The sequence below is a fragment of the Antedon mediterranea genome, chromosome 1, assembly GCF_964355755.1.
Source record: "Antedon mediterranea chromosome 1, ecAntMedi1.1, whole genome shotgun sequence".
NCBI classification, from domain to species: Eukaryota; Metazoa; Echinodermata; class Crinoidea; order Comatulida; family Antedonidae; genus Antedon; species Antedon mediterranea.
In genome coordinates, this window is record NC_092670.1 from 22,331,504 (window position 1) to 22,357,217 (window position 25,714).

At 34.6% G+C, this 25,714-nt stretch overlaps 4 protein-coding genes across 5 annotated transcripts; all 4 read left to right on the forward strand.

Annotated features, from left to right (window-relative positions):
* The first annotated feature begins 3 nt into the window (after positions 1 to 3).
* LOC140048134 (acetylserotonin O-methyltransferase-like) lies at positions 4 to 12,571 on the forward strand. The gene is made up of 6 exons (XM_072093181.1): positions 4 to 282; positions 8,800 to 8,980; positions 9,988 to 10,163; positions 10,413 to 10,566; positions 10,655 to 10,921; positions 12,254 to 12,571. Exons 1-6 carry the CDS (start codon positions 205 to 207, stop codon positions 12,472 to 12,474), a joined length of 1,077 nt encoding a protein of 358 aa, XP_071949282.1. The 5' UTR covers positions 4 to 204; the 3' UTR covers positions 12,475 to 12,571.
* A 332-nt stretch (positions 12,572 to 12,903) lies between these two features.
* LOC140048155 (acetylserotonin O-methyltransferase-like) lies at positions 12,904 to 15,892 on the forward strand. The gene is made up of 6 exons (XM_072093196.1): positions 12,904 to 12,987; positions 13,481 to 13,661; positions 13,843 to 14,021; positions 14,492 to 14,645; positions 14,722 to 14,988; positions 15,193 to 15,892. The coding sequence occupies exons 1-6, from the start codon at positions 12,913 to 12,915 to the stop codon at positions 15,411 to 15,413; spliced, it is 1,077 nt and encodes a 358-aa protein (XP_071949297.1). The 5' UTR covers positions 12,904 to 12,912; the 3' UTR covers positions 15,414 to 15,892.
* A 3,056-nt stretch (positions 15,893 to 18,948) lies between these two features.
* Positions 18,949 to 21,159, forward strand: LOC140062982 (5'(3')-deoxyribonucleotidase, cytosolic type-like). The gene is made up of 6 exons (XM_072109402.1): positions 18,949 to 18,957; positions 19,232 to 19,505; positions 19,917 to 20,017; positions 20,172 to 20,232; positions 20,819 to 20,933; positions 21,023 to 21,159. Exons 2-6 carry the CDS (start codon positions 19,245 to 19,247, stop codon positions 21,157 to 21,159), a joined length of 675 nt encoding a protein of 224 aa, XP_071965503.1. The 5' UTR covers positions 18,949 to 18,957; positions 19,232 to 19,244.
* A 6-nt stretch (positions 21,160 to 21,165) lies between these two features.
* Positions 21,166 to 25,493, forward strand: LOC140062971 (uncharacterized). 2 transcript variants are annotated; one of them, XM_072109382.1, is made up of 4 exons: positions 21,166 to 21,225; positions 22,335 to 22,766; positions 23,506 to 23,662; positions 24,435 to 25,493. In XM_072109382.1, the coding sequence occupies exons 1-4, from the start codon at positions 21,196 to 21,198 to the stop codon at positions 24,503 to 24,505; spliced, it is 690 nt and encodes a 229-aa protein (XP_071965483.1). In that variant the 5' UTR covers positions 21,166 to 21,195; the 3' UTR covers positions 24,506 to 25,493. The 2 variants fall into 2 exon arrangements, with proteins under 2 accessions (XP_071965483.1, XP_071965491.1); XM_072109390.1 differs by lacking the exon at positions 21,166 to 21,225 and adding an exon at positions 21,573 to 21,890.
* The last annotated feature ends 221 nt before the right edge of the window (positions 25,494 to 25,714 follow it).

Consider the following 25,714-nt stretch of genomic DNA (forward strand, 5'->3'; position numbering starts at 1 on the left):
TATTCGTGAATAATAAAAATCACTCAAATGTGACTGTGTAGTCATTTCTATTTAGCGGTATGGTTACCGAAACGTTTGCTGCAATAAGTCTTATGCTGACTGCACTATTGGAAATAGTGCCGCTGTATTAGATACCTGTACCAACTGTATTTGCGCGATTGTGCCTATTTATCGCAGTGTGTTATTGTAGTTGTGTATTGTAAAATGGACAACGAAACTAAGTCAACACTCTGGCCGCCTCCACTTGTATTGGATATTTTCACCGGTTTTCAAAAATCACAGGTTTGTTTTTTTTCCTTTTTTTTCAACATTCATTTGATTCCATCATGGCTGACGGCCCGTGACTGAATTGATGAATGGCACAGTAGTCGGTTTTCAGTTCCTCGCATAAAGTGTTTTTTGTTATAGTTTTTTTGTTAAGCAGATTATTCTCTGGGGTTACTTTTTGCAGCATACTGGCATTGGTTCTTTTCATTCTCCAAATGATGTGTATCATTCTTTGCCAAATGTTTTTTTTTTTCTCTTTTGTGGCGCAAACACCACTTTTATTCACATTCATATTATCTCATATTAAATAAAATCGTATTATTCAACAAATTGTAAATGTCGTTACAATTCATAAGTAACATTTTTACATATATGAATTCTGTATTACTCCTTTTTTCATTAATTTTCTTATATTTTGCTATACACTTGACATGATCATCATTATCATCTATCCCGTTTTAAAATAGTTCACACATTTTCATTTGTTTGTTTTCATTTTACAACCTGGATTATATATGTATCACATTAATTCCTTTTCTGATAATCGTATCAAATTAGAAATTATGTTAGCATAATAGTATTTCTTAAAGCTACCCATTTTTCTATACTTGTTTCTTTATTGTTATATGTTCCACATTCAATGTTATATAGCATATTGCTTTTAAATGAATTCCATAACGATTTACCCACTGGCTTATTTAGTGCTGATAACATTTTTATTCTATAAATAGTGAATGCTGCAAAAGTGTAAATATAATCTATTAGCTTATCTCCCGTTCTAGTATTAATTGCTTAAATGATATATTATTGTGGTTTAAACTTACAAAGATACTAAGCATTTTCCTCCAAAATTTCTGAATAAATCTACAACTAAAAAACAAATGATTTTCATTTTCAATTTCTCCACATTTGTCACACGTTTGTGTTTCCTTAAGTTTCCACTGATAAAGCCGTTTGTTGGTAGGCAGTACTCTATGTAACATCTTATAATTGAATTGTGCTAGTTTCTTATCTTTCATTTTACATACTTTCCGTAACCAAGATGTTTTCCAATCTATGTTGTTATCATTGAAGTATTCTTCCCATTTTAGTTATGAAATTGGAATAATGAAATATTCTTTCACAAACCATGAGTATATTAGTTTGGTAGTATTAATCTCATCCTTATCATCACATTTGAAAATATCTACCTCCTTAATAATACGTTTCCACTGAATTGGTATTGCCTTAATAATGCACAAATACTCATTTAACCAGTTTGTTTTACATTGTAGTTTCACTAGCATTTCCTTTGATGTTAAAAAAGTGTTCTTATTAACAATGTCTTTAATACTGATAATGCCACTGTCAATCCAATGCTTGTAGAAAACCGATTTTTTTTTTTAGTTTAACGTAGTGGTTTCCCTGCAGTTGCTCATTCATTATATCGTTATAAGTTTCAGGTTTTTAGTCGCGTGGAAGCGACTCTATAGTTCACTATGTCGGTCGGTCGGTCTGTCGGTCTGTCGGTCTGTCTGTCTGTCGGTCCGGTATCACTATGCGTTTTATCGCTTTCTGACCTTATCTTGATATCAGTTTAATCTAGCTAAGTCAATTTTTCACAGTATATTCCTTATGGCCAGGAATCGATGTGGTTATGTTTTCACGGTGCGCAATAAAAAATTACGCGGTCTACCCACGATTTAACGAAATCACGTTTGTAATCATATCTTCACAACCATGAATCACAATTAAATAAAATTTGGTACTCATAAATTTCAGGGCATAAATCATCATATGGCAATACAATTACGTGCGTAGCGCATGTAACGCATGCGTACGCGCGCTTAAAATTTTCCAAATTTATTTTCGATGAAATAAGAGTACGCTTCAGGCAATTTTAAGCGTTTACAAAATTGCCATGAGTGCGCAGATTTTTGCGCGCGCATTGCGCGTTAAATGTTATTGCGCACTCTTTTTGCCTGATTTCTGTTTTCTTGACTTACTTTTCAACTAGAAATTACGTTATACGAGCACGTCAAAAGTGACAGGCTACGCACGTGTAAATTAAAAAAATATAAATGTTTTTAAACATTTCAACATTTTTAAACATGTTCAGTAATTTCGGTCAGTTGGTAGGTTGGTCGGTCGGTCTGTCTGTCTGTCTGTCGGTCTGTCTGTCTGTCGGTCTGTCTGTCGGTCGGTCTGTCGGTCCGGTATCACTATGCATTGTAGCACGCGACTTAATGGCTGTTGGCCTTGTTTGTTAGAGATTCTGTTATAATTTATGTAGGCTTTTATCATATTTGTGTAAAACAGTGGAATTTTATCAGAATTAACCTCAATAATGCTATAACATGACATATTAAGTAAAACATTAACATCACATAATTTTAGTCGCGTGGAAGCGACTCTATAGTTCACTATGTCGGTCGGTCGGTCTGTCTGTCTGTCTGTCGGTCTGTCTGTCGGTCTGTCTGTCTGTCTGTCTGTCGGTCCGGTATCACTATGCGTTTTATCGCTTTATGACCTTATCTTGATATCAGTTTAATCTAGCTAAGTCAATTTTTCACAGAATATTCCTTATGGCCAGGAATCGATGTGGTTATGTTTTCACGGTGCGCAATAAAAAATTACGCGGTCTACGCACGATTTAACGAAATCACGTTTGTAATCATATCTTAACAACCATGAATCACAATTAAATAAAATTTGGTACTCATAAATTTCAGGGCATAAATCATCATATGGCAATACAATTACGTGCGTAGCGCATGTAACGCATGCGTACGCGCGCTTAAAATTTTCAAAATTTATTTTCGATGAAATAAGAGTACGTTTCAGGCAATTTTAAGCGTTTACAAAATTGCCATGAGTGCGCAGATTTTTGCGCGCGCACTGCGCGTTAAATGTTATTGCGCACTCTTTTTGCCCGATTTCTGTTTTCTTGACTTACTTTTCAACTCGAAATTACGTTATACGAGCACGTCAAAAGTGACAGGCTACGCACGTGTAAATTAAACAAATATAAATGTTTTTAAACATTTCAACATTTTTAAACATGTTCAGTAATTTCGGTCAGTATAGTTCACTATGTCGGTCGGTCCGTCTGTCTGTCGGTCTGTCTGTCTGTCGGTCTGTCTGTCTGTCGGTCTGTTTGTCTGTCGGTCCGGTATCACTATGCATTGTAGCACGCGACTTAATGGCTGTTGGCCTTGTTTTAATATAATACATTGGAATATTTTTCCATTTAGCACCATCATCATTAATAATTCTTTTTAACCAGCCACACATGAGTGCGCTAACATGAAGAGTAAAATCAGGCATTTTAATGCCTCCGATCTCATCATCACCAATTAGAGTTTTTCTTTTTATCTTTTCCCTTTTATTTTTCCAAATAAAATTATATATTAGATTGTAACTTGTGTATATACATATTTTGGAACATCAGTGATATTTGCAGCATATGTTAATTAAGATAGTGCAAGACTTTTCAGGATTATTATTCTACCAAAAATTAAGAGATTTCTAGCATTACATTGTTTTAAAGTCCTTTATAGCTCTATTAATTTAACATCCCAGTTTTTTCTGGTACATTCTTCTGTATTATACCCTACATATATCCCTAAAATGTTGATCGGGTGTTTTACCCAATTTAATTTTAAAGGCCTATCTATTCTGTTCTTCCATTTACCAATCCAAAAAGCATTGTTTTTTTTTTATTTAGTGTCATTCGAGATACCTCACAAAAAAGTTCAATTAAACTGACTGCTGTCTTAATACTTTTGTCATTACCAACATACAAAACAGTATCATCGGCTAATTGGCTTATTCTAGCTTCTATGTTATTTTCATTATTTGGAAGTTTAATACCCTTATAATCATCTTTGTTTCTTATTCTAGATGCCATTACTTCGACCACTAAAATAAATAACAGAGCAGATAGAGGACAACCTTGTCTAATACCTCTTTCCATTAAAATTGTTTGAAACCCAACCATTGTTAACTGTGACACATTCGACGTTATTATATAATACTTTTACCCAGTTACAAAAGAACAATCCAAAGCTAAACTTTTCTAGAACATTGAACATAAAATCTCTACTAATAGAATCAAAAGCCTTCTTAAAATCTAAGGTAATTATTGCCCCTTCGATATCATTACATTCTGTATAATAAAGCAGGTCTTCTATTAACCGAATGTTTTCACCGGCGAAACGGCCTTTTATATATATAGCCTTTTTGGTCTTAACTTACTATTGATTTAATAACCATTTTAAGTCTGTTGCTTAATAAATAGGCAAGAATTTTGTAAACGGTGTTTAAAAGGGTAATGGGACGCCAATTATTCATATTTTCTCTTTCTCCATCCTTGAACAAAAGGGTGATTACACCTCGTTTTTGCGAAATGATAATTCTTGAGAATTAAAACTTTCATTTAACGCATCGCAAATTAAATGTTTAATATTATTCCAAAAGAACACATAAAATTCAACACTTAGACCATCCGATCCTGGTGTTTTATTTTTTCCATCATTGAAATGGCCTTTTTCCATTCATCAATAGTGACGTAACCTTCACAATTTTCTTTTTCTATTTCTGAAACCTTGTTTATATTAGATTTTCAAAGGTATTTCTTAATTTTTCCAGAGTTTATAACATTTTTTGCGTACAAACCTTCGAAATGTTGTATTTGTTCTTTTAAAATATCAATTGGGCTCGTTGCTAAGCTCCCATCTTTTGTAATTAAACTTTTTATGTATTTCTTTTTAATTTTGGATTTTTCTAGCCCAAGAAAGTATTTTGTATTCCGCTCGCCTTCCTCGATCCATTTTACTGTGAACCTAATTTGCGCGCCTTTTGCTTCTACATTATCTATAGATGTTTTCAAGCTCTTTTTTTTTTTTCAATTTTATTTTCAATGGTTATGTCACAATTTTGAGTATTCAAAATTGTTTCATGTTTCATTTAAGTTTTTTATTTGTTCTTGTAATTTTTCTTTCTTTTTATTCTGGTTTTTATTTTTTTGTTTTTCGTATGCAATTGAAAATTCTTTTATTTTTGTTTTTACAAGCTCCCATAACAAACTTGCACTTACAGATTCTCTATTGTTTTTTAGTATTGAAACATCAATTATTTTAATTACTAATTTTGTAAATGTTTCAACTTTCAGAAAGCTAATGTTGAACATCCATAAACCAGGACCGCGTATTTTTTCATGCAAATCGATTTTAATTGATACCGCCTGGTGATCAGTGAGAATAGCTGGACGAATGTCACAGGCTAGAACATCTCCATTTGAAAAGAGATCTTCTGATATTAACCAGTAATCCAGCCTACGGAAAATGTTGTTAAATTTCTTACGCCACGTAAATTGTCGCTTATTCATGTTTTTGGATCTCCAAATATCATTTAAATTTAAATTTTTCATTAGGTTTTTAATCGTAAAAACAGATTTATCAGACCTATTTGCGCTACCTTTTTGGTCAAAGAACGCACTTCTATTTTTGCTTTCATTAGGAGCATAACTATTTATAATGTCTAATTCCTTTTCATTTATCATTAAATTAAGAAATATATATCTTCCATCAATATCAGTTAATTTTTTAACAATTTTGCATTCAAGACCTTTTCGTAATAGTATCGACACTCCTTTACTATGTGAATTACCTAGATGGGTTCCCTGAAGCAGACATATATCCGCTTTTTGATCTTTTACCCATTGGAATAGATTATGTTGCTTATTTATATATCTAGCTCCTCTAACGTTTAGTGTTATACAATGTAAATTCATAAGATTAGAGTAAAGAGCTTCACAAGGAAATTACAATATTTAGAATACATATTATTAAGATTAAATTACTTGTTTTTGTTTCTCTTTCTTAAACTTCTTTTTTTCAATACTCTTTGTTTTTAATCGCGTGGAGGACGCCACTCTATAGTTCACTATGTCGTTCGGTCGGTCTGTCGGTCTGTCTGTCGGTCCGGTATCACTATGCGTTTTAGCACGTGACTTATGGCTGTTGGCCTTGTTTCTTCTGTCCTACCTTCATTTTCGGACTGTTCCTTCAGATCTCTCGCTGCTTTCTTGTTTGTGCTAACACTTTTACTTTTTTGCATACTTTTTTCAAAGTAGTCAGTTACCTTCTTCTGTTCATGCTCCTCTCTTTCCCCAACTTCCTACTCCTCTCTTTCCTCAGCTTTCTGGTCCTTTCTTTCCGCTACTTCTTGTTCCTCTCTTTCTTCAACTTCCTGCTCCTCTCCTTCGTCCACTTCCTGCTCCTATCTCTGCTCCTCTCTTTCGTCATCTTCCTGCTCATTTGTTTGTTTGTTTTATCTTTATACTGGGTGACCTCTTCAGTCAAAGACTGATCTCCCAGAGGGCCCAGTTGGTGATCAGCATGGCTGTGATGTACTAATACACCGGTGTAACCCCTTACTTGTCTCGAAAGATGTACTATTAGGTTCTTTAAAGTGCACACGAGCAAGTTGTGTACACTGGACCTACGGTTTATAGTCCTTATCCGAGAAGACTCGTTCTACCACCAGAACCATGGAGTGAGTGAGCCTCCTCGAACCCCTGCCGATGTTATGGCTACGTGATTACGGTTCCACTGTCTTAACCGCTCGGCCACTCACTCATTTTGGTTTGTGTGTTTTTCTATAGTGATCTCACTTGTTTCTTTCTGCGCATTTTCATCATCTAATGATTCACTACTTTCATCAATATACTAAAAACTTCATCATGTGTTTCTGTATCAGATTGTACCGTAACTACCGTAGTGGTAGTGGTAGTGGTTATCGTTAGTATTATTATTTTTGGGGTTTTCAAAGTTAAATACCGATTCCCAAACTTTATTAATGTATGCACCAGGTGAACCAGATGATGATACATTATGCGCTTCAACATTACATCTGTCCTTGTATGCCCTGGTAAATGACACTTGAAGCTGATTATATCAGATTTGCATTGAAAGCTAAATGCCCAATCTTTGTACATTTGTTGCATCTCACTTCCTGACCGTCATGAAAAGCCTGTGCTCTAAAACCATTTATTATTATCTGTCTTGGTATTGGCGATTTTAGCTTTTCTACAACAATAGCTCTGTCACCGTTTTGCCAGCTGGTTAATTGACCATTAACTCTTATTTTTAGCCTTGTAACATCTCCCATTGGTTTGCATCCTAACGCTTTCAACTTGCTAGCAATCTCTACGTCAGCAACCGATAATGGTATATCCTTTATGACTATTCTCGTTGTTTCAGTGTTGTTGTATGCCAAATAAGGATTTTTATCATAAATTGTAATATGACAATTCCTAATGTTTAGTCCATTCGTAATTAGTTTCACTCTATCATTTCTATTATTTAGATAAATTCGCCATAGGTTCCGTATTTTTTGAACACCGATTATACTTTCAGCAGCGATTATTTTTAGTAGGGCTATACATAGGTCTTCATCTTTAAAAAAGCTTTTTCCTGTTGGTATTTGATCAGCCTTCAAAAAGACTGGCTTCACTACACATATGCTATTTGTTTACTGTTTGTCCGTTCATCCTGTTGATTTCTTCACCGCCAGCCTGTGCAGCACGGTACATTCCTCTGTTAGTCCCGTTTCTATGGGCTTTTGACGCCATTGTTTGGCTTTCACCGGGCTTAGACGTGAACGATATACAAACTGTTTTTTCCTAATATTCACTGTGCTATACTCACTTAGAAATCAATCGAGATTTAGAAAACGTCAAATTTTACCTATATTTCAGGAGCTGTAATAAACTATACATTGGTTAAGTAAAATCACAGCGCCCTCCAAATGTTATATCAAACAAGGCCATATAGATGGCTACAGTCGCGTGCTTAGTGTTTACCGATCGACCGACCAACCTACCAACTGACCGAAATTACTTACATTTAAAAATGATGAAATGTTTAAAAACAGTTATATTTTTTTTAATTTACACGTGCGTAGCCTGTCACTTTTGACGTGCTCGTATAACGTAATTTCGAGTTGAAAAGTAAGTCAAGAAAACATAAATCGGGCAAAAAGAGTGCGCAATAACATTTAACGCGCAGTGCGCGCGCAAAAATCTGCGCACTCATGGCAATTTTGTAAACGCTTAAAATTGCCTGAAACGTACTCTTATTTCATCGAAAATAAATTTTGAAAATTTTAAGCGCGCGTACGCATGCGTTACATGCGCTACGCACGTAATTGTATTGTCATATGATGATTTATGCCCTGAAATTTATGAGTACCGACCGACCGACATAGTGAACTATAGAGTCACGTCCACGCGACTAAAAATGTCATTATTTGTTTAAGCAAATGTAATCCTTCCCCATGGACTGAATTGTATATTTTATTGAATATAACCAACATTAGGATTACATACATAAATGTAGGCTATACTAAGGCCAAATAGACAAACAAAAAAACTTCCTCCTCGTTATTTTAAAATAAAAAGAAAGATCAACAAGGGTTTTTTCATAAGGCTGAATTCCATCACAATGTTTTTTTTAATATTCTTTAATATTCGACTTAAATTTATTTTAGGCGTTGTTTGTGACAACTGAACTGCAATTGTATGATCTTCTTGCGATTCATCAAAATGGAATGACAGCCAATGAAATAGCCAGCAAGAAGAAACTCAATCTGGACGCAACAGAAAGAATTCTTGATTACGCTACTGGATTAAAACTTATTAAAAAAGATTTTAAATCTGAATCAAAAACTGGTTAGTAAACGTATACATACAACATACCTGTATGAGGCTTGCCTATTCGGGTTAACTCACCAAAGAATAATATTGTATCGCCGAAATCAAATCATGGTGTACACATAACATGTTTGTACTAAACGATGCCAAGACTGAATTGATTCATTTCACTTCTCGCTATAGACCTTCATACTGGATACCCTCTGTTAAAATCGGTAACTCTTTGATTACCCCATCACCTACCGCTCGAAACCTTGGAGTTACCTTAGATTCTGTCTTCAATTTGTCTGCTCATGTTGACAAAGTGTGCAAATCTGCAATGAATTCTGTCCGCAAGATTGGACATGTTCGAAAGTATTTAGACCCTAAATCGACAGAAATATTGGTCCATGCATTTGTTTGATCCAGGCTAGACTCTTGCAACTCTCTTCTTTGCGGGCTTCCTGCTAAAACTATCGATAAGGTTCAGCGTGTTCAGAACATTGCTGCCCGTCTGGTTCTTCGCATTCCAACATGTCAAAACATAACACCAGTATTGCAACATCTCCATTGATTGCCAGTTGAGAAGAGAATAATGTTTAAAATTCTTCTCATTACTTTCAAATCACTTCATAACAAGGCTCCAACTTTTCTATCTGATATCATTTATCCTTACAAGCCAAAACGAACTCTGAGGTCATCATCTGAGGTTTTACTCAGGCCTATACCTACACGGCCTTCAACAAAATGTTATGGACAACGTGCCTTTTCGTGGTCACCTGCTGTTCTCTGGAACGCCCTTCCAAATTATATCAGGAATGCTGAATCACTCACCACATTCAAACAACTCCTGAAATCCCACCTTTTTAATTTGCATTTTCTTTAGTTTTTGCTCTTCTTTTTCTGTCGATTGTTCGTCCTGCATTTTGCGCTATAGTAAATTGAACCTTATTATTATTATTATTATTGTGTAAAGGGTGGGGTAATTAACGTACGCCGTATATGTTATATCAAAACATGTCATTGTTTCTTGATATTTAATATAGCAATTTACAGCAATTATCCCGAAATTGCAGAAGTTCTCCAATCAAGTAAGCCTAATAATATGGTAGCGGCTATTAAGTATGCTTCACGTATCCAGTACCCATTGTACCAGCATTTGATTACAATGATCAAGAGCGGCAAAAACACCGAAACTTACAAAAAAGCATTTGGTTTTGAGGTAAGAAATATATTGTGTTTCACACCTACACTTTTATCTCAATGACTTGCGATAGTCCGTTAAGATATGTATCTAGTAATAGTTGCAGAATCGGTTGTATTTTCTTATTTGAGAGGGAGACACTGTGAATGAAGCATTATTATTATTATTGATGTGTTGAAAACACAGTAAAACAGAAATATTGAATGTCCACCTATGTTACCTACCAAGCTACTAATACAGTAAGCATGATTTTCTTTTCTATTTTAGGTGACCACGGAGATATGCGAACATCTTTATGAATTTGATAAAGATTATTCAGAAACTTTCCTACAGTTTATGCACCAGTTATCTTCAATTACATCTCCAGGAGTGGCAAAAGCTTTTGACCTTTCACCTTTCTGTGAAATATGCGATTTAGGAGGTAGGAGCTTTTCCATATCCAAACCGTTTGGATGTTAATTTAAATTTTAGCACTACGTTCAAAGCACCATTTTCTCCTTTATATACAGGTGGTTCCGGTGCATTAGCATACGCTTTAGCCTCTGAATATCCAGACGCGACGGTCACAGTGTTTGACTTGGCTACTGCTGTAGAAGCGGCACAGAAAATAACACCTGACAAAACTGAAAGACAAAAGGTCAAGTTTGTTTCTGGAGATTTCTTTCAAGATGAATTTCCTCCAGCTAGCTTGTATACTTTTGCCAGAACTATTCAAGATTGGCCAGATGAGAAAGTACACCAACTGCTGGACAAGACCTTTAAATCTTTGGAATCTGGTAATTATTAAGCAGGCTTTCTATAAATTAATATATAGTTTGTTTTTTTTTCTCTTTTGTGGCGCAATTTCCACTTTTATTCACCTTCATATTATCTCATATTACATAAAATCGTATTATTTAACTTGTAAATGTCGTTACAGTTCATAAGTAACATTTTTACATATATGATTTCTGTATTACTCCCTTTTTCATTAATTTTCTTATATTTTGCTATACACTTGACAGGATCATCATTATCATCTATCCCGTTTTAAAATAGTTTACACATTTTCATTTGTTTGTTTTTAAAAAACTAGCACCATTTGCATTGCAGATTTGTTTTCACTTTTGTTGTGTAACATAAACTGAATATATTTAAAATTAATTCATGCAATATAATTATGCTACATTGTATGGTAAAATAAATATAATAAAACACATTTAAATCAAACTTACGGCAGTCATATCAACTACATTAGATTTAAAGACCACCCATGGATTTTGACAAAACGGTTTTTTTAATTCATTATATATTTTTATTTTGTAAATAGAATAGGTAGCGATGGTATATAATTGTTTTTTTGTACAATTTCCACTGCCAAGAATGAGCTCTTTAAAAGAGCTTTTACTACCATCAATATTTTAAAAAATTGTATCTATATTTCTCCATAAATTCTTGTTACCTGGACATTCAAAGAACATGTGTTTTTCATCGTCAAAGGCATCACAATTATTGCATTTACTAGTACTCTTAATATTCCACATATATAATCGACTATTGGTAGGAATAGTTCGATTCAACTCAATTCAATTAATATATAGTTATGCATTTATTATTGATTTTCTAACAGCACCGTACATTTGTCCACATGAAATAGAAATTTCGAAAAGGCCTCGTAAATTTTGTTCTTTCGACGCTACAAAACACATTATCGTGGCGGGTGCTGTATATACTGGAGAGTGATGGTGTAATGGTAATATCGGACTAGCATGTGATAGGCATGGGTTCGAGGTTATCTGTACCATACTAGTTGCATCCTTAGGCAAGATGCTTTACTCTCATTGCCTAATCTGGTAGGCGCTGCACTGCTGGCTGCCGTGGGTCCGTGGAGGGCCTAATCCGAATTTCCTCACTGAGGACAAATATTAATACAAAATACAAATATAAATACAAATCAACGCTTGGACAATTTTTGGCCAAACCGAGCCTAATTTGCATAATTATTAATTAACCACCTATTATTTTGAAAACCGCTTAGAGAATTAATTTTGGTTTAAAATATTCAGAATATAAGTTTTATTTTTTAACACTGATTAACATGTTATCTACGTTATTTTTCTTTTAAACAGGTGGTGCTATTTTGATAGCAGAACTTCTAATGAACGAAACTAAAACTGGTCCTCTATACCCACTTGGCGCCAACGTTCAGATGATGATTGAACGATCTGGAAGACAAAGAACTGAGACAGAGTACCGTCTATTATTGGAAAAACATGGATTTGTTGATTTTGAATGCAAATTTGTTGAGGGATACAGCAGCTACCATGCTATAATAGCTAAAAAACCTTAGACACTGTTAGTATTTGGTTGGTAAATAAAGCGACCTTTTTGTCAGGGTCACATTTTTAGCAGTAGAATGTTTGTTATAGGTTAACGTGTGCCTCTTACAGGGTTGAGGCTTATAGTATATTTGGTAGTGTTGCTAAATAAAAAATAACTTACAAAAGAAAAGAAGAATATTCACTTTATGTTTTTTGCAAGCTGATTTGGTCAGTTAGGAATTAAGTGACTTGTCTTTTAGCGTGACTACGCATACGACGCGCGTATTGGACAAAAATGTCATTACTTCACAAGGAGTAACATCCTACTTATAAGTTACTACTTAAGGATTTTACCCTGTTTTAAAATCGCGTCTCGGTGTTAGTTATACTGCTGGTACCTTTATAATTAATACAAGCTTGTATAATTCATAAGTTTTTGTAGAGAGGCCGAACTGACACTATTAGCGATGGACAACGAAACAAAGTCAACACTGTGGTCTCCACTTGTACTGGATATTTACACCGGTTTTCAAAAATCACAGGTTTGTATTATTGACTTTAACGCGTATACACGGTTGAATTATATTATATTTCTGTAATGCAAATTAAGAATATTGATCTATTTTGGTTCAATTTGTTGATGTTTATTGGCCTAATGAGTAGTTCAAGTTCAATCTGATTTATCCGCGAAGCCTCAGAACAACACAATGTTAACACCATACATACATAACATGCCTACATAAAATCATCTGAAAATAAAGACAATTATACGTTTTTTTTAGGCCTATACCATATAAATATTATAGTGAACTATTACTCTACATCGGCCTGCTTTTGTTTAATTTATTTTGAAAAGAGTAGATAGTTGGATCAGTTTGGATCCGAACTTAAGTTATTCAATCCTAGCTCATATATCTAAGACGATTCTTATTGAATAGGTAGGCTTAATTTTTTTTAATCAAGGCCAAAAAAAAAACACCAAACCATCAATTTTAAATACGGTATAACATACAGTAATTCGTTTTACATTTGTAGGCGTTGTTTGTGACAACTGAACTGCAGTTGTATGATCTTCTTGCGATTCATCAAAATGGAATGACAGCCACTGAAATAGCCAACAAGAAGAAACTCAATCTGGACGCAACAGAAAGAATTCTCGATTACGCTGCTGGATTAAAACTTATTAAAAAAGATTTTAAATCTGAATCTAAAACTGGTAAGTAAGTACAATTTACATACTGTATATACATATATTGTTAGTACCCATAACTATGAGGCTTGTGGAACTCCTTCTCAGGCTAACACTTAGGCTTCCTGGGATTAATATTTCGTAGTGTTACACTGAGCTCGAGAAATGTTCTATCAATAGCAAATGCCATTGTTATTTTTTTTAATAGTAGCAATTTACAGCAATTATCCCGAGATTGCAGAAGTTCTACAATCAAGTAAGCCTAATAATATGGTAGCGGCTATTATACATGCTTCCCGTACTCAGTACCCATTGTACCAGCATTTGATGACCACGATCAAGAGCGGCCGCAACACAGAAGCTTACAAAAATGCATTTGGTTTGGAGGTAAGAAATATATTGTGTTTTACACCTAGACTTTTATCTTGCGATAGTCCGTTAAAATATGTCTCTAGTAACCGTTGCAGAATCGACTTGTTTTATTATTTGAGAGCTACTAAGCTACTAAATGTATTTGGTTTTGAGGTAAGTGTTTAATTTCAATTTTGTATGTTAAAGACAAGTTGTCAGTCACGTCTTTGACCGTTCTTCAAACGTGCAGGTATAATTTCGATCATTTAATAAAATGATAGAGGTAATAAATTACGAAAATGATAGTCATAAATTATTGACACGTGTTAAATTTTATACATGTAATACTTCCCATTTTGCCGTGACGAATTCACAAGTACTAGGCCTACTATACCACCAGGCAGAACAGCATAATGTTCTTAAATGTGTACCACTTTTAGCACATATTCCACCACTAAATTCACATCCGTCCTGTCAAAATCAATTTGTCTTTCTTTTTTGTTTAGATGACATTGGAGACATTCGAAAGTCTTTATGAAACTGACAAAGATTACTCAGCAACTTTCCTACAGTATATGCACCAGTTATCTTCAATTACGTCTCCAGGAGTGGCAAAATCATTTGACCTTTCACCTTTCTGTGAGATATGTGATTTAGGAGGTAGGAGTTTTTCGGTATCTGGACATTTGGTATGTTATTTTTAGTTACACCACTAAGTTAAAATTTTTTTAAACAGGTGGATCTGGGTCATTGGCATACGCATTAGCCTCTGAATATCCAGACGCAACGGTCACAGTGTTTGACTTGGCCACTGCTGTAGAAGCGGCACAGATAATAACACCTGACGAAACTGAAAGACAAAAGGTCAAGTTTGTTGCTGGAGATTTCTTTCAAGATGAATTTCCTCCAGCTGGCTTGTATACTTTTGCAAGAATTCTTCACGATTGGCCAGATGAGAAAGTGCATCAGCTGCTGAACAAGACCTTTAAATCTTTGAAATCTGGTAATTATTATTAGGCAACGTTTTTTTTTAATTCTCAACCGGCCCATGTGTGTCCGGATAAATGTGTAAAACTGGTTGTGTTCACATCACACTATATATATATATAGTATTATACAGCCGATACAATCTCCCTAAAATAATACTCCTGTATTATGGTCTACTCTGTATCGACATCATGATGTCTGTTCTTTTTTTTACATACAGGTGGTGCTGTTTTGATAGCAGAACTTGTAATGAACGAAACTAAAACTGGTCCTCTACAAACGTTACGCTACAACGTTCAGATGATGATTGAAATGTCTGGAAGAGAAAGAACTGAGACAGAGTACCGTCTATTATTGGAACAACATGGATTTGTTGATTTTGAATGCAAATTTGTTGCTGGATATAGCAGTTTTCATGCGATGATAGCTAAAAAACCATAAATGTAAAAAGCTGCTTGGTATACTGTTTAACCGCCTTTTATTTTCCTTCATGTTTAGCCTATATATAAATATGTTAGCTTAAAGCTGAGGTACAGGCATGAATTTTAAATATAATATCGGGTTAATTGTACATAATATGGTCAAATACAAAATTTTGCAAAATTCTGCCAAAAAAAACAGGAAGACTTTTTTTCAGTAGTTAGGTAGTTAACATAATGTAATAACATGTCTGGTGACTCCCTAGAAGGTGAAAAAGATGGTGGATATACGGTGGATAATTTTTGCTATAGCATGAAAATAAAATTCTGAAGTTGAATAAAAATACCAGAAATGTAAAATTCAAGTTATATTACCTATATTTAGTCATCTGATAACATTTTTTACCACACCGTTTATTTTTCATAGCTTTTTAAAATGCCTCTCTATTTTCAAAATTTGTGTACAAAAGAATAGAGATTTTACTGTGTAATTTGAGCTATCCCTCCTGTAACACAAATAAAATCCCAAAAATTATGAAACATGGGGAAACTATAGATCGATAATTATTGGAATGTATGATCAATAGAAATTTTTTGCCCGCACCTGGCCTTTAATATAATGGTTTTATGAATGTATTTTATTTTTGCACATTAGAACAGGCCCGGCTCGGAGAACGCAGAGCGTCCGTTAGTTAGAACAGCCGATTCTCGGTACTGTATCTATTTCCGAAGTATCATAAGAATATTTGCTAAATACAACATCGCATGTGTTTCACATGTATAGTACCTAACCCTTAACCTAACCTTACATGATACAGGCACCACATGTGATATAAATGAGATACTGTAGGCCTACAGTATTACCAAATGTTCCTATGATAGGCCTACTTTGGAAGTAGGCCTAGTATGGAGACAGCACCGAGAATCAGGTGTTGTAGTGTAATATCGAACACAAATGCTGCCTAATTTCTGTACCAGTGCGAACCTGGGATTATTCATTTGCTACTGATAAAGCAGCTCTCTGCTGCAGGATTGCTACCGTACTTTTGTTAGATTTTGTGTGACAGTGTTTTAACGGAAAATAAAAATAATTTACAAAAAAAAAGTAATATGGTTTTACTATCTCATTGGTCAGCTGGGATTAGAACACTTATTGTGTAGCCTTTATAAAATGAACGGTGCGCGCAGAGCGAGATCAACGGCGCAAATACCAGAAAAACACGGAAAACAATCATCACCTAACTACAATAATATAGGCCTATACAAACTTCAGCAGAAAAGATTGTTAAAGTATAAAAAAAATATGTTATTGGTGTTCATGGGCAAGTTCATTACTGGACAAGCAACAACCCGTATCATAAAATTTCCAAGGATGGGCGCTGATCGTTTTGTTTTCAATTTTGGAAAAAAAACCACAATTAAATATAAAACCACAACAGAAAACATTAATTTGCCAATGAAAAAAAAAAAATTTATATTTGTACACACTTTCAGAATTCTTTCCCTTGAGTACAGTACGGAGCCTGATAGGTCTAGGCATATTACAGTAGTTTAATGCAGGTCATTGATCAGTGCCAACAACCTATCAATTGGGACTAATCTGGCTCGATACCAAAGCTTGTCAGCAGCAGCACCTCCGCACAAGTAGTATTTTTATACGGTACCTCCTTGGTACACAACTGTTTATAAATACGGTAAGTGAGAATAATGTCATTCACGTAGTATTAATATGAATTAAAGCGTGCGCAGTAGGGCTTCAGTTCTAAAGTTTTGAATGGGTGTCCAAATATATGATCTACTAACTATACAAGAAAGATTAAATCAACTCTTTGGAGTGAACTTCTGGGTGAAGACAGGCGTATTACTTTAGTCATTGAGGGAGGGGAGTGACCCCGCTCAGCGGCGTAGTTTAATGATGTGTATAGGCATACATCATGGATAAAATATTTAATCCATGCCTAACGAAGTATAATATAGGCACGTTGGCTTATGTGTGTACTTATGTTCAGTTGACGGATATCCTGAGTCTGTCATTCACTATCCTGTTTAGGGCCTATTTTGGCAATTATGTGTACTGCTGTACACTCGTTATTTTCATATTAGCCGTCTAATATACGACCCTTGGATTTCAGGTTTTAGTAAAATATTGACATATTTCAATTAGTTACAAGGGAAACATACTATTTGCCACGTCTTTGTCAAAGCAAACAACAGTTGGCAGATAAAATTGTATTGAATGATTAAGTTATAGTGGTTCAACAGTATATTTAAATAGTTAAATCGTACGATTATATCTATACTAAAACATCTGCCTCATGGAGTAAATAGTTATTGAACAGGCCTGGATATAGATTGGTTGTACTATGACATTTGTACCGGGAAAACACTTTATTAATAGCAGAAGCGTATCAGTCCAGTAGGCCTAACATAATTACAATACACTTAACTGATGTTAAACTCATGTAACTGCTCTCGCTAACCGGCACATTTAAACGTCAACTTAACACTTTTTCTTTTAATATAATTACTAAGTATTGTTAGGCGCTCTGTTCTTTGTAGGGCGCCACATAAAAGCTTTGATAGAATAGATAGAATTATGTCTACTAACACCCGGTTCTGTCACTAGACTCTATACGTGGAAGCCTATATTGCCAGTTATCTAGAACAGAGCCGAGCTGTATTAAGTACTTTTAATTCACGACATCTCTCTACTAAATAAAATCTAGCTCAGATAACACGTATTTTTTGTCATGGGTGTAGGCCTATATAATTAAGATGGTCTTCGTCTTGAAAACTCCCGTAAAATAATTAATAAATTAATCTAACAAGACAGTAACCGGTGAAAGACAGTGAGTCACATTTATATGTTATCAGTTCGGGCATTTTCGAGCAGTTAGTTAACTGATTATTAAAAATTATCTGGTTATTCAGTAAAAGCAAGGTTGTCATAGCCTTGTTCAAAGGAAGGGGCCGGGGTGGGATGGGAAAGGAAAGAGAGGCGTATACTCCAACATGACTCTACACATAAATCAAGGCAATCTGACAACAGGACACTGAGCTTGCCTTTCCAAGATAGGAACTCGTAACAGTCTTTTGATCTTATCTCTGGCTGCGAAAAATAGCAAAGGTACAGTAACTGGTGTACATGTACATAATATTCTCCGCGGCGCGCGGTGTTTGTTATAGTTGTGAAACTGATCGTGTCACAGCCATAGATAAACCCTTTGATCTCCGGAGCTCAGTATCCAGGATTGCTTGGATAAACTAAGCATGCAATCGATATCAAAGAGAAATGTAATTGGCCACACCTGTAGCAGCCTCATTTGAGTTGTGAAGGTTTATATTATTATTATATCCAAGACCAAACACTGAAAAACAGTCATCAATAATCGAATCATTAACATATGGTTGATTTACACTGTATAAATATAGGCTCTACCCATAAACATGATTTTACTATATGAAAAACAACTTGATTTGCAAAAACAGATTTGGTGAGACAGGATTCATCCGAGAAGAAATCGACAGAGAGACAAAAGACAGGTCGATAATCGCCGTCTCCTCGGGTAAGTTCTGGATTTTGTGTATGCATCGGACCCTGCAATGCATCTTTTGGAAGATTATTGGATTATACTCCGATGTATTACAGTGACAGCGCTCGACACGAATTGGCCTTAGGCGAGATAGGGGCCAGTTCACCATTCTTTCAGACAAAATACAATTCCATCCAAGTAACAACAATTCTCAGATAGTTCCATCACAAACAATGTTCAATCTTTGTATATAGACCTACTCCCTTATGTGTATGCCTATAATTTTAGGGGGTTTTTTTTCAGGTAGGCCTACATTCAAGATGTTTTCAAGATTTTCACACATCTTAAATAGGTCTACTGCAGGTGAACTATTGTACAACACAAAACATTTATCCGGAAATGTTGGCTTAAAACATCCATTAAAGGTGTTAGTGTCGTTGGACGGCTGCGTTGCCGACAGTGAAGATTATTTCTTACGGGAGTATCGACGAAGATACCCTCTGGAGCCGTATGTCAGGGTTGAGGAACGACAGAAGATACCACTGGCACATCAATATGGTCGACTGCGACCTGATCTAGTAGTAAGTTGCTTTATTCAAACCCCACTGCCATGGCGCATAGGCCTACCCACCGACATGTCAAAGAAGATATAGACTACGTGTTTCCTTTAAATTTGACACGATAGGCACTACCAACAAATACACCACAGGTCACAAGAAGATCTTATAGTTTAAAAAAAAACCCGTATCTCCTGGGCGCTACCATGCCACACATAGACCTTTCTTTTTACTTCGAAATAAATCTAAACTAACCAAAATGTAACCACGAATCAGAGGTGTCATTTTTGGCGCTATTCGTGTCGGATGACGGCTTTGGAATGTATGGGCCTAATTTACATACCAGGGGTCTCTTCTATAGCACTAATGATTGCCTACTTGATTCAAATAAATTTGATCGATTTTACTAAAAAGTAATCTATTTAATTTTTACAGCAACATGTAGAAAGCATATTGAAAACACCTGGGTTTTACGTTAAAATGGCGCCGATTACAGGAGCTATTCAGGCGCTTACCGAAATGCAGAATAACGAGCAGTAAGACATTATCATTATCTTTCTTATCATCATTAACAATCATTAATTAATCAATCATTTACCATGTGTGTACCATTGCTGATGGTAAAGCAGCGAAACTCATCTATTAAAAAACACCAACAAAATAAAGGCCTAAAGTATTATTGTTATATAGGTTAGACGTTTATATAATGGTGTGTCCAATTCAGAATTCACCAAAAGCATTGCACGAAAAGGTAAGTGTCAACTGAAATAAATTAAAAATGCACAAGAACTAAATCTTCATTGGGTTTCAATCGCGATAGATCATAATATAATATACAAATAAGGTTTATCGCAAATAGCTTCTACAATGCATGATGGGAAGGGTTTGGGAGCAAACGTCACAACGTGTACGTACATGATTGACGTTTGCTCCCAAATCCTTCCCACCATGCATCGCGCACGCTATTTGCGATAAACCTTATAAGAAAGAACCATAATATTAATAGAAACCCTTCGGGACTAAACAAAGCTTCCATTTTATCTAAAACCTTGTCTACACTATCAAACTTTATGTGACAAAAATGATGAGTGATGTGCCCATATATGGACATGATGATGTCATATCACTACCATATCTTTGGGCATATACTACCATATTTTGCCATATCACATGTTTTTTGTCAAACTAGTTTGATAGTGTAGTTAGAGCTTAAGACAATTTTCTCTATTACAGTATAGGCCTAACATTAATTATGTATCTTTCGTATAGGCTTTAATACACATCTTTACTTTGTCTTGGACTGACTCGAATAAACGGCCTATATTTACTATTTTCAGTTCCAATGGATTAAAACACATTTAGGGCAAGTCTTTTTGGAACATTTAATTGTAGTCAAGGACAACTACATGATACAGGCTGATGTACATTTTAGTAGGAAGGAGTCAAATGAAGGTAATAAACATCATAATATTATATATCACCTTGATGCTCTACTAATTTTCAATCTTAACATTTTATTTTTTTGTTATAAATTTGTATAGGTAACACATTCAGTCTTGAGGCAACCAGAATATCAGGTAATCTCAAGACAGACTTTGCGTGGACTGATGACACATGGCGAAATATTCTCAGAATGAAGGATAAAGAAATTATTAAAAACGCACGTGTAGAACAATAACAAAACCCCATCTCTCGTTCTAACTGCTGTTGATTGATGTTGATATTAATAATACATGGAGATCGGGTAAAATGAATACCCTGACGTACTTTTCCACTAGAATGCATGTTAGGTTAGACATCGGCACGCGAGAGACATTATTTATTCATTTTATTTACTTTATAATACTATATATATATTTCAATAATATATCGATAAAGAGTCTATCATGTGTAGTTTAAGAATAACATACTCTATTGTATAAAAGTTTATAATTATATTTACTCAGGCCTTTTGTTATATCCAATGGACATCAACTAAATAAACATTACCATAATACTGTACTGTATATATTTTATCAAAATATATAAACTTAACAAAAAACCGTTTGTAATTCAGTTGAATGATTTTTTTTTCGACTAATTTTTATTGAAAGTTAAATTACTATTATGATACTTCAAATTGACCCATTTTTTTTCGAAATCTGTTATTTTTTATTTTTTTGGAATTAGTCAAAGGGACAATACATCTTTAATTATCAGGATAGGCAGATTGATTTCTTACGGCATGTAATGTTTTATTGAAATACCGCCCTCTATTACAATTCATTAAACTTCATTTCACGTACGCACACGTGTGAGTTGAAAACATAAACGAGATACATTGAAAAGCATGTTATGAACGTTGTTGTCTCTTAATATTGCAATTATTAACAACAATACGTCTTTCTTATTACTGTACTATTTTATGTGGTGAGTTCTTGATAATTTTAGGAATAAGGAAACGTATGGAATTAAAAGCGTATTAGGGCTAGGCCTAGTCCTACTAGAGAGGCCTAGCTAGACGTATTTATAAACATAGGCGGCCCTCTAGGCTAGCAAGTAGGGCCTACGAGGTGAACTGCCTGGCCACGGAAGCGAAAGGCGGCGTGGCAAGGCCCAGGGAGCAATCTGACACTAGCCACAGTTAAAGTAAGCCTAGCTTGTTGTTGGTGCCACTCTCGGGCCAACGATAAAGTAAACTAGCTAGGCTCCTACTATAGATAGGATCCCAACTACCTGTATTTAATTTGTTTTATTGTTTTTTATCGCAATTTAGAAGTATAAAATACTCTAATTTTAAAAGTATATATACAATTACAGTATTTAAATTTTTAGCAAGAATTGTGTTGTAAAATTTCATTCTACATTTGATAGTGCAAGATGAATGACAATGACGTAAAGGATGCTACAAAGAAGCAAACAAATAAAAAGGATAAGCAAACAAATAAAAAGGATAAACAATCAAAAAAGAAATCATCTAAACAGGACAAAATTAACAGCAACAAGCAAACTGAAAATGTTATAAAATTAGATGACGGAGACAACAATGAAAAACAGGAGAGAAAACGACAATTTAGTGAAGAAATTACAAAAGATAAAAGTAAAACAAAAGCTAAAAGTAAGAAACGGAAGAAAAAAATTAAGGAAAAGCATGATGATAGTTCAGATGTCGATAAAACTAATGACAGAAAAGCACAGACATTAGCATTGCAATACCTACAACAGTGGAAGAAATTTAAAAACGTTTGGTCATTTCAAAAAGTCCGACAAGTTTGGTTGCTGAGAAATATGTACGATACTGACATGGTAAATAAAGGTGTAAACTTAAACCATAAATAAAACATGCAAAAATATTGGATTGTGGTTGACATGCTTGCTTACAATGTCAACATCATTGGTTCAAATCCTGTCACGGTTTCAGGATTTTGTCTGATGACCATTGGTACAATGTCACTATCTCATGAGACTTTGTTTAAGCTCTCTCATTATTAAACTGTATGATGTGATGTGCTCATATATGGACATGATGATATAATATCACTACTATACTTGGGCATATCACTACCATATTTGGGCAGATCACACTTTTTTGTCAAACTAGTTTGATAGTGTAGCCAGAGCATTAGAAATATGTGAAGCGCTTTGATCAACTTGGTAAAGCGCTATATAAGCATAGCAATTTTATTGCAGGATGGGTTTCCCATCCTGCAATGTGACTGTTAATTATGCATCTTGACACAAGGCCACTAAAGCGTGGTTCCCACTAGCGACGCAACACAAGGACGCAACGCAAGTGAATTGACCAATCACAAGCGATGGCTTATTCGCTTGTGATTGCTAACTGTCTATAACTTCGCTTGTCATTGGTTAAAACACTTGCGTTGCGTTTACGTCCTTGCGTTGCGTTCTAGTGGGAACCAAGCTTAACTTTGGCGACAGGGTGGCGTCATATGATAATTGAGGACCAAAAAATGTAATGTATTGCAGTTACAGTATAAACTACATTTTTTTTCATAATTCATAATTTCTGCTTATTAAATATTAGGTTGATGATGATTATTTTGAAATATTACTGGAATACATTGAACCATTAAAAGGTTTGGCAAAGATTACAACTCTTGAAAAAGCAGAGAAGCTATTAAAGGAACAAGAAGAAAGCGAGAGTGAGGACGAAAGCCCACAACAGGATGAGGAAGAAGATGGTAGGGTTAATACTGTAATTACTACAGCCAAATAATACTGAAATTCACTTCATTCAGTGCTACACATGGCTACCCCAACATAGCATCTCATAAATCAACCATCATTCAGTGCTACACACGGCTAGCCCAACATAGCATCTCATAAATCAACCTTCATTCAGTGCTACACATGGCTAGCCCAACATAGCATCTCATAGATCAACTGTCATTCAGGGCTACACATGGCTAGCCCAACATAGCATCTCATAAATCAACCATCATTCAGTGCTACACATGGCTAGCCCAACATAGCATCTCATAAGTCAACCATCATTCAGTGCTACACATGGCTAGCCCAACATAGCATCTCATAAATCAACCATAATTCAGTGCTACACATGGCTAGCCCAACATCGCATCTTATAAATTAACCATCAGGCCTTGTCTTTTAAGGCGAGCGAGTGTGATCACTCGCCTAACACACTCCTAAACTGCACTTTGTAGCACACCTACAGTTTTAAAAAGACAAGGCCTGAACCATCATTCAGTGCTACACATAACTAGCCCAACATAGCATCTCATAAATCAACCTTCATTCATTGCTACACATGGCTAGCCCAACATAACATCTTATAAAATGAATTATCATTGAAACGACATTACTGCACAAAAAATTTAAATCATTACTACTGTACCGAACTACAGTACTACTGTAATAAATTATCTCCTACCATCAAATAAATCACTTAACTAAAGAAATGCAGAATTTTAATTTGATTTCCCTTCTTTTCAGGTGATAAACGAGTAAAACTGACAGACAAGCAGATGGACAGAGTACGGCAGGTTATTCAAATTTTAGTTTGAAAGTAAGCTGACATTTTAGAAATCTAGCTGGTGCTTAAACTGTGAAAGAAATTGTGATTTTAAAAACACAAAATAATCTACACTTTAGTGGTAGACATTACAAAACCTATATTAATCAATTATTGATGAATAAATTTGCTTAAAAATTACTAAAAAATATGGGTAAGCTTATCTGAGTCAATAGTAAAATAATCAGAACTGTATGAATATTATTATTATAAGAAAAAATAAATATAACCCTTAATAGTGGTTCTATTGTAGTTATTGAAAAACGAAAATCAAGAATGAAATGAAAACATATATACACAGGTGTAAAGGTACAGGTTATGTATGTATTCACAGTATTGCAACATTTCTAATTTAGACAATTGTTTAACAATATTTCTACCTAATAATTAAACACATTTAAAATATTCATTAATTATATATTAACCTATATTATTAATTCATTCATTTGTTATTTAACTGATTGTAATACAAATACTTACTAGCTAAACATACAGTTGTAACTAAACACTTTTACAAATAATTTAAATATTTTCCTTTTTTTTTATGCAAGCTTAGAAACCACATTTGTCTTACTCTTCTGACGTGGAAAAAATTAAATTGAAATTCTCTTTATTGCAGTGTATTATTATACATATTTAATTGTAATGATCTATATTACTGTATTAAAAGTACAGTATGAATTGTACTGTACATACCTACAAATAGGCTTAAGGGACTTTCACACCTGTTTCGGTCTGGTGCCGGCAAATCCAATCGAGCGTCAATGTTTTGTTTTTACGTGGCTATGCGCATATCGATTGCTGCATGGAGCATTGTGAAAACGAAACATTTGCGTTTGATTTGCCGTACCGAAATCATGCCGGAACAGGTGTGAAAGATCCTTTATACTAGGTCACTACTAACCTGTATGTGCACCTTTAAATAGTAGTACAAGCGAAAAGTACGACTAGAATTAAATTTGACTGGACACAATATAATACAAAGCTTACTGTACTATTATTGATTAAAATCTAATAAGAAGAAAGGCCTTGTAGCACTTCATTCATTACTATTAGAATGTTCATGTTATTGATTACTGTATTGCAATTACCAACTGTGGTATAATATTTCATCATATGCATCTCATTTATTACATGAAGTGGTTCGTCATTCAAAAATATTTTTATATTTTCTTACAAATGTTAGCATGTCTAGTTAAAA

Coding starts and splice junctions, on each gene's coding strand:
- LOC140048134 (XM_072093181.1), top strand. CDS start 205: ATGGACAACGAAACTAAGTCAACACTCTGGCCGCCTCCACTTGTATTG. Junction 283..8,799: donor CCGGTTTTCAAAAATCACAG/GTTTGTTTTTTT, acceptor AATTTATTTTAG/GCGTTGTTTGTGACAACTGA. Junction 10,922..12,253: donor CTTTAAATCTTTGGAATCTG/GTAATTATTAAG, acceptor TCTTTTAAACAG/GTGGTGCTATTTTGATAGCA.
- LOC140048155 (XM_072093196.1), top strand. CDS start 12,913: ATGGACAACGAAACAAAGTCAACACTGTGGTCTCCACTTGTACTGGAT. Junction 12,988..13,480: donor CCGGTTTTCAAAAATCACAG/GTTTGTATTATT, acceptor TTACATTTGTAG/GCGTTGTTTGTGACAACTGA. Junction 14,022..14,491: donor AAAATGCATTTGGTTTGGAG/GTAAGAAATATA, acceptor TTTTTTGTTTAG/ATGACATTGGAGACATTCGA.
- LOC140062982 (XM_072109402.1), top strand. CDS start 19,245: ATGTTTTCAAGATTTTCACACATCTTAAATAGGTCTACTGCAGGTGAA. Junction 19,506..19,916: donor GACTGCGACCTGATCTAGTA/GTAAGTTGCTTT, acceptor TAATTTTTACAG/CAACATGTAGAAAGCATATT. Junction 20,934..21,022: donor TAGGAAGGAGTCAAATGAAG/GTAATAAACATC, acceptor AAATTTGTATAG/GTAACACATTCAGTCTTGAG.
- LOC140062971 (XM_072109382.1), top strand. CDS start 21,196: ATGTTGATATTAATAATACATGGAGATCGG. Junction 22,767..23,505: donor ATATGTACGATACTGACATG/GTAAATAAAGGT, acceptor ATTAAATATTAG/GTTGATGATGATTATTTTGA. Junction 23,663..24,434: donor ACAGGATGAGGAAGAAGATG/GTAGGGTTAATA, acceptor CCTTCTTTTCAG/GTGATAAACGAGTAAAACTG.